This window comes from Mustelus asterias, chromosome 6, assembly GCF_964213995.1.
Source record: "Mustelus asterias chromosome 6, sMusAst1.hap1.1, whole genome shotgun sequence".
In the NCBI taxonomy this organism is placed as follows: domain Eukaryota; kingdom Metazoa; phylum Chordata; class Chondrichthyes; order Carcharhiniformes; family Triakidae; genus Mustelus; species Mustelus asterias.
Window position 1 is genome coordinate 34,178,517 of NC_135806.1, and position 12,289 is coordinate 34,190,805.

General features: G+C 44.2%; 1 protein-coding gene across 4 annotated transcripts in view; it reads left to right on the forward strand.

Annotated features, from left to right (window-relative positions):
• The window catches only part of uba6 (ubiquitin like modifier activating enzyme 6), a 258,666-nt gene that overhangs the window by 74,767 nt on the left and 171,610 nt on the right, over positions 1 to 12,289 (forward strand). For 3 of the 4 annotated variants that reach the window (XM_078214148.1, XM_078214151.1, XM_078214149.1), the window contains exons 7-8: positions 958 to 1,038; positions 7,591 to 7,713. In XM_078214148.1, the coding sequence (XP_078070274.1) occupies positions 958 to 1,038; positions 7,591 to 7,713 (204 nt within the window). The remainder of the gene's footprint in view (positions 1 to 957; positions 1,039 to 7,590; positions 7,714 to 12,289) is intronic. The other variant, XM_078214150.1, reaches the window with a different exon arrangement.

The window sequence follows — 12,289 nt, forward strand, 5'->3', positions numbered from 1 at the left end:
TTTAGACTCCATCTGCTGTACAACATTTAGTTCTGGACACTGAACTTCAGGAAAGATATATTAGCTGTAAAGGGTGTAAATCTGGCTCAGATTCATTCCAATAAGCTGTGAGGATATATGAACATTGCTTGCTTTCTTTTGAGTTTAGAAGATTGAGGAAAAATTTAATTAGACTATTTAAAATATAAAATAATTTGATAGGATAAATGGATAAATGAAACTGTTTCTCCTGCTGAGTGAATTCAGAACAAGAGCCAGATTGTATAGGAGTGAAATCAGGAAACCCAATTTGACACACATGGTAGTGGAAATCTATAACCCTTTCACCCGAAAAAACTGTGGATGCTGGATCAATTTTAAGATTGAGATCGGATTTTATGAGGCAAATTTTACCAGAGGATGGTGGAGTAAAAGGTGGTAAATGGGGTTGCAGTGCAGATCATCTGTGATCTAGTTGAATACTGGAGCAGCCCTTAGGGGCTGCATAGCATACTTCTGTTCTAAGGAATAGTGTCACACCAACAAATTCATTATTCCAAAGGAAGAATGAATAGAGCCAGCGGCAGTGGGAAACAGGAATTGCAGCAGAACAGTGTGGGAATCAACACGGTCAGATCAGAGTTAGCTCAGCCGAGAATGAAAAATTCCCTTCACAGGAAACAGGATGCAGGAGCAGGTCAGATACTAGAATCAAGGCAGCTTTTGAGAAAATAGTCTGTAGATATTAGGTCATCTTTGTGAAAATCATGTAATGATTGTATTGAACAAAAGATATTTTTCCCAAAGGTGGTATATTTGAATTTGTCCAAGTATTTTGTGAGTTTGACTAAGAACTGGTAAGTTGGCCCCATGTGTTGGCAATATATTAGGGCTACAAACAGTTTCATGATGTGAAACTACAGTCTTCTGAGAATAGTGCAAATTATGTTCATATTGATTCATTTTTTTCATTTGCAGTGTGTGGTTTTGACAGAGATTCGGCTTTCACTTCAAAAGAGGATAAATGACTTTTGCCACGCACAGCAACCACCAATCAAGGTATGGTCCTTGTAGTATGTACTGGGTTAAAACATTCTATTGTTTCTCTATTCCACTTCTGCAGTGATAAGTTGTGCAATGTTATAGTGGTTTGTCTGCAATAAAATTAGCTTTCTATGGTAAATGATATTGGAAATAGGGGAATGGGCATTGCCTGGATTTTCAGCATTGCCACTGCCCATGAAGATTTTCCCAACCCATACAACTACCCATTTCTTCCGCGATCTTCCGATCTTTGATGGAGAAATGAGCAGTCTCCTGTCTAACTGCAGAGAGTGAAGTAGAGTCACTGACTCAATTGAGTTTTTAAAGGTCCAATTTTTTAATGAGTGTAGGTTAGTCAGTAGATGTTGGAGTGGTCAGAGGGGTAGTTGGGTGGGGGTCCGATTGGGTAGGTAAGGGGTGGTCGGGAGTGGTGGGAAGTGGTGATTCAGGGGGTTGGTTGTGGAGTTGTCGAGCTGTTACACAAGGAGTTTTAAGCTTTCTAACTTTTCCTGGTAAGTCCTGCGTATCTGGCCCAATATGTCCCAGTAAGACCTTCGCATCTGGCCCAATTGTCTGCCCTAAGCTCAGGATTGGAGGCATTCATGGAAAGTTCTGAGCACCGGGGAATCAGTCCATCAACGATCCAATGATTCAGAGACCAGATTTAGGCCACTGTTACACAAAATGACCAGTCTGTAGAAGGATCATTTAGACTCCAAATGTTAACTCTGTTTCTCTCCACGAATGCTGCCAGACCTGTTGAGTTTATCTAGCATTTTTTGTTGTTATGTCAGGTTTCCAGCATCTGCATAAATTTTACACATAAATATATGTGGGAGGAACTTACAGACATAAGAGAATCTGCATGTAATCGTAATGCATAAATAGCTGAGTTCAGGAGCTAGGCAGAAATGCTGTATTTGGAGATGCCACTTTGATTTGATTTATTATTATCACGCATAAGTATACAGTAAAAAGCATTGTTTCTTGCACACTATACAGACAAAGCATAGCATGCATAGAGAAGGAAAGGAGAGAGTGCAGAATGTAGTGTTACAGTCATAGCTAGGGTGTAGAGAAAGATTCACTTAATGCGAGGTAAGTCTATTCAAAAGTCTGATTGCAGCAGGGAAGAAGCTGTTCCAGAGTCGATTGTTACATGTCCTCAGACGTTTGTCTTTTTCCCGATGGAAGAAGGTGGAAGAGAGTATGTCTGGGGTGCGTGGGGTCCTTGATTATGCTAGCTGCTTTTCCGAGGCAGTGGGAAGTGTAGAAAGAGTCAATGAATGGGAGGCTGGTTTGCTTATGGGGCTTCGTTCACGACCCTTTGTAGTTTTTTGGGGGTCTTGGACAGAGCAGGAGCCATATCATGCTGTGATGCAACCAGGAAGAATGCTTTCTATGGTGCATCTGTAAAAGTTGGTGGAGTCATAGTGGACATGCCAAATTTCCTTAGCCTCCTGAGAAAATCAAGGCATGGGTGGGCTTTCCTTAACTATAGTGCCGGCGTGGAGGAACCAAGACAGGTTGCTGGCGATCTGGACACTTCGAAACCTGAAGCTCTCGACCATTTCCACTTCATCCCCTTTGATGTAGACAGAGGCTTGTCCTCCAGCAAGCTTTGTGAAGTCCATGACAATCTCCTTTGTTTTGTTGACATTGAGGGAGAGATTATTGTCGTTGCACCAGTTCACTAGATTCTCTATCTCATTCCTGTACTCTGTCTCGTCATTGTTCGAGATTCGATCCACTACAGCCATCAGTAAACTTGAAAATCAAGTTGGAGGAGAACTTAGCCACACAGTTGCAGGTGTATAAGGAGTATAGTAAAGGGCCAAGGACACAGCCTTGCAGAGCACCGGTGTTGAGGATGATTGTGGAGGAGGTGTTGTTGCCTATCCTTACTGATTGCAGTCTGTGGGTGAGGAAGTCTAGGATCCAGTTACAGAGGGAGGAGCTGAGCCCCAGGCCACGAAGTTTGGAGATTATTCTCGTAGGAATAATGGTGTTGAAGGCTGAGCTGTAGTCTATGAAAGGAATCTGACATAGGTGTCTTTGTTATCTCGGTGTTCCAGGGTTAAGTGTAGGGCATGGGAGATGGCATCTGCTGTGGACCTGTTGCGGCAGTAGGGGAGCTGTAGTGGCAGTCTGGTAGGCAGGAATTGATTTGTGCCATGACTAATCTTTCGAAGCACTTCATAATGATGGATGTTAGTGCCACCGGGCGATAGTCATTAAGGCACGCTGCCTTGTTTTTCTTTGGTACTGGAATGGTGGTCGTCTTCTTGAAGCAAATAGGGACCTCAAGTTGGTGTAAAGAGAGGTTAAAGATGTCTGCGAATACCCCCGCTAGCTCGTCCGTGCAGGATCTGAGTGCCCGTCTGGGTACCCCATTCAGGCCAGTTGCTTTCCGTGGGTTAACTTTCGAAAAGGCTGCTCTGATGTCAGCGATGGTGACCTCAGATACAGGTTCGTCCGAGGCTTCCGGAGTGGAGGGCGAGCTCTCGCTGACGTTTTGCTCAAAATGGGCATAGAATGCGTTGAACTCATCGGGGAGGGATGCATTGATGCTGGCAATTTTACATGCCTTCATCTTGTAGCCTGTTATGTGTTGCAGACCTTGCCATAGTCAGTGGGAGTCTGTGTGGCTAGCCTGGGACTGTAGCTTGGTCCGGTACTGTCTTTTGGCATCTTTGATGGATCTCCTTAGATCATATCTGAATTTCTTCTATAGGTCAGCGTCGCCTGACTTGAACGCCTCAGACCTGGACTTTAGCAAGCAGTGGATATCCCTGTTTATCCATGGTTTCCGGTTGCGAAACACACAGATTTGCTTCTTTGACACACTTACTAATGAAGTCAGTTACTGTGGTGGCATACTCATTCAGGTTGGTCACTGAGTTTTTAAATATTGACCAGCCTACTAACTTGAAGCAGTCCCGCAGGAGATCATCCGATTCCTCGGACCAACATTGCCCGACTTTCTTTAATGGATCCTCCCGTTTCAGTTTTTGCTTGTAAGCCGGGAGCAGGAGCACAGCCTTGTGGTCTGATTTAGCAAAATGTGGGCGGGTGATGGGGCGGTTTGATATTTGTAGCAGTGGTCTAGAATGTTTGGGCCTCTGGTGGAACAGGAGACATGTTGGTGGTATCTTGATAGGACGCTCTTGAGCCTGGCATGATTGAAGTCTCTGGCCAAGATGAAAAACAGTAAGAAGTTTAACAACACCAGGTTAAAGTCCAACAGGTTTATTTGGTAGCAAAAGCCACACAAGCTTTCGAGGCTCTAAGCCCCTTCTTCAGGTGAGTGGGAATTCTGTTCACAAACAGAACTTATAAAGACACAGACTCAATTTACATGAATAATGGTTGGAATGCGAATACTTACAACCAATCCAGTCTTTAATTAAAGACTGGATTGGTTGTAAGTATTCGCATTCCAACCATTATTCATGTAAATTGAGTCTGTGTCTTTATAAGTTCTGTTTGTGAACAGAATTCCCACTCACCTGAAGAAGGGGCTTAGAGCCTCGAAAGCTTGTGTGGCTTTTGCTACCAAATAAACCTGTTGGACTTTAACCTGGTGTTGTTAAACTTCTTACTGTGTTTACCCCAGTCCAACGCCGGCATCTCCACAAGATGAAAAAGCCCTCGGGATGTTTCATTTCAAGACTACTGTGCTGGTGTATACTGTGCAGTCTTCAGGTCCGCATGGGATGGGATGTTAACATGCTGTCAGGATAAGAAGTCAATTCCCACAGAAGGTAGTAGGGGCAGCATTTTAGCATCAGGTATTCTAGGCCCGGGGAGCAGAAATTCATCAGCTAGCACGAGGGGACATAGCTTTAAATTGAGGGGTGATAGATATAGGACAGATGTCAGAGGTAGGTTCCTTACTCAGAGTAGTAAAGGCGTGGAATGCCCTGCCTGCAGCAGTAGTGGACTCACCAACATTAAGGGCATTTAAATGGTCATTGGATAAACATATGGATGATATAGGAATAGTGTAGGTTAGATGGGCTTTAGAGTGGTTTCACTGGTCGGTGCAACATCTAGGGCCGAAGGGCCTGTACTGCGCTGTAATGTTCTATGTTCTAGTGCTGTTACCTCTAGGTGTTGATTGGAAGGCAGACCTCATCTCCCCTAGGCTTGCCTGAAGCCGCTGTACAGTCCATTCGATGGATTGAGAAGCCCTCTGGTTGTAGGACTCAGTCCGGTGAAGCAGGAGTGAGCCATGTCTCCATGAAACAGAGTACGCAGCAGTCTCTAAGTTCCCTTTGAAAAATGAGTCTGGCTTTAAGTTTATCTAGTTTGTTTTCCCGAGACTGGACATTTGCCAGGAGTAAGATGGAGGTGGGCCTTGGGACCGTGTTACTCCACTCTCACCTGCAGGCCAATGAGGTTCTTCACTTGGGTTTAAAAGCGTGTTAACGTCTGGGTGTTGATCTTCTCCTGTACCCTATTATCAAAGTAATATGTTGGATGCAGTGTGTATGAGATGTATATTATAGAGTGTTTCATACAATATGTCATTCTGTCCAATTTTCAAGCGATGCTTTAATCTTAAACCTGGTGCATAATTTACATAGAAACATAGAAAACTACAGCACAAAACAGGCCCTTCGGCTCCACAAATTGTGCCGAACATATCCCTACCTTTTAGGCCTACCTATAACCCTCCATCCTATTAAGCCCCATGTACTCATCCAGGAGTCACTTAAAAGACCCTATTGAGTTTGCCTCCACCACCACTGATGGCAGCCGATTCCACTCGCCCACCACCCTCTGTGTGAAAAACTTCCCCCTAACATTTCCCCTGTACCTACCCTCCAGCACCTTAAACCTGTGTCCTCTCGTAGCAGCCATTTCCACCCTGGGAAAAAGCCTATGAGAGTCCACCCGATCTATGCCTCTCAACATCTTATATACCTCTATTAGGTCTCCTCTCATCCTACGTCTCTCCAAGGAGAAAAGACCGGGCTCCCTCAGCCTATCCTCATAAGGCATGCCATTCAATCCAGGCAACATCCTTGTAAATCTCCTCTGCACCCTTTCAATCTTTTCCACATCCTTCCTATAGTGAGATGACCAGAACTGAGCACAGTACTCCAAGTGGGGTCTGACGAGGGTCTTGTATAGCTGCATCATTATCCCCGGACTCCTAAACTCAATCCCTCGATTGATAAAGGCCAGCACACCATACACCAAACAGGGCCCTGTTTGTGAACAGAATTCCCACTCACCTGAAGAAGGGGCTTGGAGCTCCGAAAGCTTGTGTGGCTTTTGCTACCAAATAAACCTGTTGGACTTTAACCTGGTGTTGTTAAACTTCTTACTGTCCTTTGGGCAAGCCAGTTCTGGATCCACAGGGCAGCAGCCCCTTGGATCCCATGCCCTCTCACTTTTTCTAGAAGCCTTTGATGGGGGACCTTATCGAACGCCTTGCTAAAATCCATATAAACCACATCTACCGCTTTCCCTTCGTCAATGTGTTTAGTCACATTTTCGAAGAACTCCACCAGGCTCGTAAGGCACGATCTGCCTTTGCCAAAGCCATGCTGAGTATTCTTGAGCATACTAAACCTCTCTAAATGCTCATAAATCCTGTCCCTCAGGATCTTCTCCGTCAGCTTACCAACCACTGAGGTAAAGCGATACATATTGGAAAACATTTTGTTCAAGATATGCCTGAAACCAATGCAATGGGAATATGTTGTTTTGCCTGTCTAGAATCTAGCGTGAAGTAGTGATCTTGATCATGTGGTGTGTGATAGGTTTATATTGATCTGGATTATTTTGCAATGCAGCACCAGCCTTTCAAAACAACTACAAACCAGTATTCCACATGTTGGAGCCGAGGCAGTTTAAGGCACAGATACCAGTGATCGAGTGATTATTATCAGAGATACTCTAGGATCAGATTTAGATGAGTGCATGTACCTTAGAGGTTTCTGGGCTGGAGTAGATCAGAGAGATGAGGGGCAACAAATAATTAACTGAATGACACACTGCTTTTTTCTTATCTGCCACATTTGGTTTCTTATTCTGTTCTTAGTTTCTCTTTTTCTCTGTAGCCGCTTTCTGTTTGTCTTTTGCATTATTCCAAACTTCCACAGTCATTTTAAAACAGATTTGTTTGGCATTTGAATATCCCAGATTTATTGGATTAAAAATAACATTTGATTTCTCTTCCTTGAACCAAGGATTAATGCTCTCTGTGGCTGCAAGCACATTGTAAGCTTGTTTAAAATTGCAGTTTGGAATCATTGTCTATGTCCATATACATGATGTGGAGATGCCGGCGTTGGACTGGGGTAAGCACAGTAAGAAGTCTCACAACACCAGGTTAAAGTCCAACAGGTTTATTTGGTAGCAACAGGTTTATGGTATTTGCTACCAAATAAACCTGTTGGACTTTAACCTGGTGTTGTGAGACTTCTTACTATGTCCATATACAGCATGGGTCACAGTCTGAAGGCAATCAGGAACTTGAATTTTTTAATTTTGAACTCCCAATGTACACCTTAATGATTTATCAATGGAAATTCTGTACATTTTATTTTCCAGTTCATTAGCGCTGATGTATATGGAGTGTTCTGTCGTGTGTTCTGTGACTTTGGAGACCAGTTTGAAGTAGCTGATCCAAATGGAGAAGAGCCAAAAGAAATCTTCATTCAAAATATCACACGGGTAATAATCTGCAGAAAATAATCATCTTCACTGGTCTGCAGCATTTCATGCCAGCTCATAATACTGTTTATTCAGATACAAAACAAAAAAGAGTGGCTGAAGTAAACATTGGTCCTTTAGAGGATGAGAAAGGGGATGTAATAACTGAAAATGAGGAAATGGCTGAGGTATTGAACAGGTATTTTGTGTCAGTCTTCACAGCGGAAGACGTAAATAACATGCCAAAAATTGATGACAAGAAGGCTATGGCAGGTGAGGACCTAGAAACTATCATTATCATGAAAGAGGTAGTGTTGGGCAAGCTAATGGGGCTAAAGGTAGACAAGTCTCCTGGTCCTGATGGAATGCATCCCAGGGTATTAAAAGAGATGGTGGGGAAATGGCAAATGCACTGGTGGGAATTTACCAAAATTTGCTGGACTCTGGGGTGACTGCACGGTGAGTGCTGCCTGACTAAGAGGAGTGCTTTTGGAGTTGGGTGAAAACAGAGTTAGGTGAAACAGGCAGCAGAGGCTACAAGGGAGAATGCTGATTGGTCAGTAAGTGTTACTCTTAATTCTCTGAAACTGGACTAAAAAAACTTAAAAGTGACATCACAGGAGGGCTGTGATTTGATTGGTTAATAGGGAGCTGTACTAAATATGAAAACCCATTTAAATTACTGGTTAGACATTGCGTTGAAACTGAGGTAATAAGGAGATGTATAATTTTTTCAAAAATTAAAACCAAATTAAAAACTAATTAAATAAAATAGAGATGGAGGGTCAGGTGATGTGTTGTTCATGCATGATGTGAGAGCCAGTGGACCCCATTGTGGTTCCCAGTGAGCACGTCTGAAGTAAGTGTTGGTTGCTTGAGGAACTCCGGCTCAGAGTGGATGAGCTGGATTCTGAGCTTCGGACGCTGCGACTCTTCAGGGAGAGGGAGAGATACCTGGACACTGTGTTCCAGGAGGAAGTCACACCCCTTAGATTAAATACCTTGAATTCGGCCAGTGGACAGGGAAGGAGGGTGTGGCTGTGAGTGAGGCGGGTAGAGGGATCCAGGAGGTAAGGTTGCAGGAGCCTCAGTCCCTGAACTTGTCCAACAGGTTCGAGATTCTTGCTCCCTGTGTGGACGGGAACGGGTACTGCAGGGAGGATGAGTAAACTGACCACGGCACCGTGGTACAGGGAGCCGTTCACGTGGGGGGACAAAAAAAAATGTAGTCGTAATTGGGGATAGTATAGTTAGGGGCATTGACACCGATCTCTGTGACCAGGATCGAGAATCCCGAAGGTTGTGTTGCCTGGCTGGTGCTCGAGTTTGGGATATCTCACCTGGGTTGTAGAGGAACTTGGAATGGGAGGGTAAAGATCCAGTTGTCGTGGTCCACGTAGGTATCAATGACATAGATAGAACAGGAGCAAAGGTTCTGCTAAGGGAGTATGAACAACAAGGAGCTAAATTAAAAAGCAGAACCAAAAAGGTAGTAATTTTAGAGGCAAGGACTGATTAGGGACAGTCAGCATGGTTTTGAGTGGAAAATCATGTCTCTCAAATTTGATTGAGTTTTTTGAAGGGGTAACCAAGAAGGTAGATGAGGACAGTGCAGTTGATGTTGTCTATATGGACTTTAGTAAGGCCTTTGACAAGGTACCACATGGTAAGTTGTTGCATAAGGTTAAATCTGACGGGATCCAGGGTGAGGTAGTCAAATGGATACAAAATTGGCTGGATGACAGAAGACAGTGGGTGGTTGGAGAAGGTTGTTTTCAAACTGGAGGCCTGCAACTAGTGGTGTGCCTCCGAGATCGGTGCTAGGTCCACTGTTATTTGTCATTTATATTAATGATTTGGATGAGAATTTAGTAGGCATGGTTAGTAAGTTTGCAGATGACACCAAGATTGGTGGCATAGTGAACAATGAAGAAGGTTATCTTGGATTGCAACGGGATCTTGATCAATTGGGCCAGTGGGCTGATGAATGGCAGATGGAGTTTAATTTAGATAAATGAGAGGTCATAGAAATCATAGAAACCCTACAGTGCAGAAGGAGGCCATTCGGCCCATCGAGTCTGCACCGACCACAATCCCACCCAGGCCCTACCCCCACATATTTACCCGCTAATCCCTCTAACCTACACATTTTAGGATTCTAAGGGGCAATTTTTAACCTGGCCAATCAACCTAACCCACACATCTTTGGACTGTGGGAGGAAACCGGAGCACCCGGAGGAAACCCACGTAGACACGAGGAGAATGTGCAAACTCCACACAGACAGTGACCCGAGCCGGGAATCGAACCCGGGACCCTGGAGCTGTGAAGCAGCAGTGCTAACCACTGTGCTACCGTGCCGCCCATTTTGGTCGATCAAACCAGGGCAGGACTTACTCAGTTAATGGTAGAGCGTTGGTAGGGCGTTGGGGAGAGTTACAGAACAAAGAGATCTAGGGGTACAGGTTCATAGCTCCTTGAAACTGGAGTCACAGGTGGACAGATTGGTGAATAAGGCATTCAGCATGCTTGGTTTCATTGGTCAGAACATTGAATACAGGAGTTGGGACGTCTTGTTGAAATTGTAGAAGACATTGGTAAGGCCACACTTGGAATACCTGTGTACAGTTCTGGTCATCCTATTATAGAAAGGATATTATTAAACTAGAAAGAGTGCAGAAGAGATTTACTAGGATGCTACCGGGACTTGATGGTTTGAGTTATAAGGAGAGGCTGTATAGACTGGGACTTTTTTCTCTGGTGCGTAGGAGGCTGAAGGGTGATCTTGTAGATCTCTAAAATAACGAGGGGCACAGATCAGCTGGAAAGTCAATATCTTTTCCCAAAGGTAGGGGAGTCTAAAACTAGAGGGCATAGGTTTAAGTGAGAGGGGAGAGATACAAAAGTGTCCAGAGGGGCAATTTTTTCACAGAGGGTGGTGAGTGTCTGGGACAAGCTGCCAGAAGTAATAGTAGAGGCGGGTACTTTTGTCTTTTAAAAAGCGTTTGGACAGTTACATGGGTAAGATGGGTATAGAGGGATATGGGCTAAACATGAGCAATTGGGCCTAGCTTAGGGGTTAAAAAAGGGGCGGCATGGACAAAAGGTGGCATGGAAAGTTGGGTTGAAGGGACTGTTTCATGCTGTAAATCTCTATGACTCTGTAAATTCAGGATTACTACCTGAGCCATGAGCTAACTGGCACAGGGTCAGTAAGATTAAGGAGGTAAATGCATGGCTCAAAGATTGGTGTGGGAGGAATGAGTTTGAATTTATGGGACATTGGCACCAGTATTGGGGAAGAGGGGACCTGTTCCAATGGGACAGTTTTCATCTGAATCGTGCTCGGACTGGATTCCTGGCGAATTGTATAACTAGCACTGTAGATGGGGCTTTAAATTAAATAGTGGAGGCGGGAGGGTTCAGTTGTATGGAGAATTAGAAAATCAAAGTTAAAGGAGAGGGTAGAAGTGCAGGTTAATGGAACTGAGGGCTCAGGAGAGGTTAGTAAAGTTTCCAGACCATGTAATAGAACAGAGAGTATAGAAGTGGTAGGAATCTAAGCTCAGGCAGAGCAAAAAGGTGACAAGTATGAGAAGGGAGGTGGTCAATGCAAGAATTTGAGGGTGTTGTACCTAAATGCGCACAGTATACGGAACAAAGTAAATGAGCTTATTGCGCACATTGAAATTGGCCGGTACGATGTTGTGGGCATCACAGCGACGTGGCTGCAAGGGGATCAGGACTGGGATCTAAATATTCAAGGATATGTTTCCAATGGAAGGACAGGCGGATGGGCAAAGGGAGCGGGATTGCATTGTTAGTAAGGAATGAAGTTAAATCGATAGCAAGAAGTGATATAGGATCAGAAGGCATGGAATCTCTGTGGGTAGAGTTGAGGAATCACAGGTAAAAAGACCCTGGTGGGAGTTACGTACAGGCTCTCTAGCAGTAGTCAGGATGTGGGGCAGAAAATAAATCAGGAGATAGAAAAGGCATATAAACAAGGCAATATTACAATAATCATGGGGGACTTCAATATGCAAGTGGACTGGGAAAATCAGGTAGGTAGTGGATCCCAAGAAAAGGAATTTGTGGAATGTCTAAGAGATGGATTTTTGGAGCAGCTTGTGACAGAGCCTACTAGGGGACAGGCAATTCTGGATTTAGTGATGTGTAATGAGGCAGACTTGATTAGGGAACTTAAGGTGAAGGAATCCTTAGGGAGCAGTGACCATAATATGATAGAATTTACTCTGCAGTTTGAGAGGGAGAAGCTGGAGTCAGATATAACAGTATTACAATTAAATAAAGGTAACTACAAAGACATGAGGGAGGAGCTTGACAGAGTTGATTGGAAAGGGAGCCTAGCAGGGAAGACAGTGGAACAGCAATGGCAGGAGTTTTTGGGGGTTATTTGGAAGGCACAACAGAAATTCATCCCAAGGAGGAGGAAACATACTAAGGGGGGGTCGAGGCATCCATCCTGATGAGAGAAGTCAAGGGCAGCAAAAAAGCAAAACATTGTTCTTCTGCAGCGAGGCAAGGAGGAGTGATTTGTTGCAGGAGTGCTAGGGTGAGAAATTGACCTTTAAATTA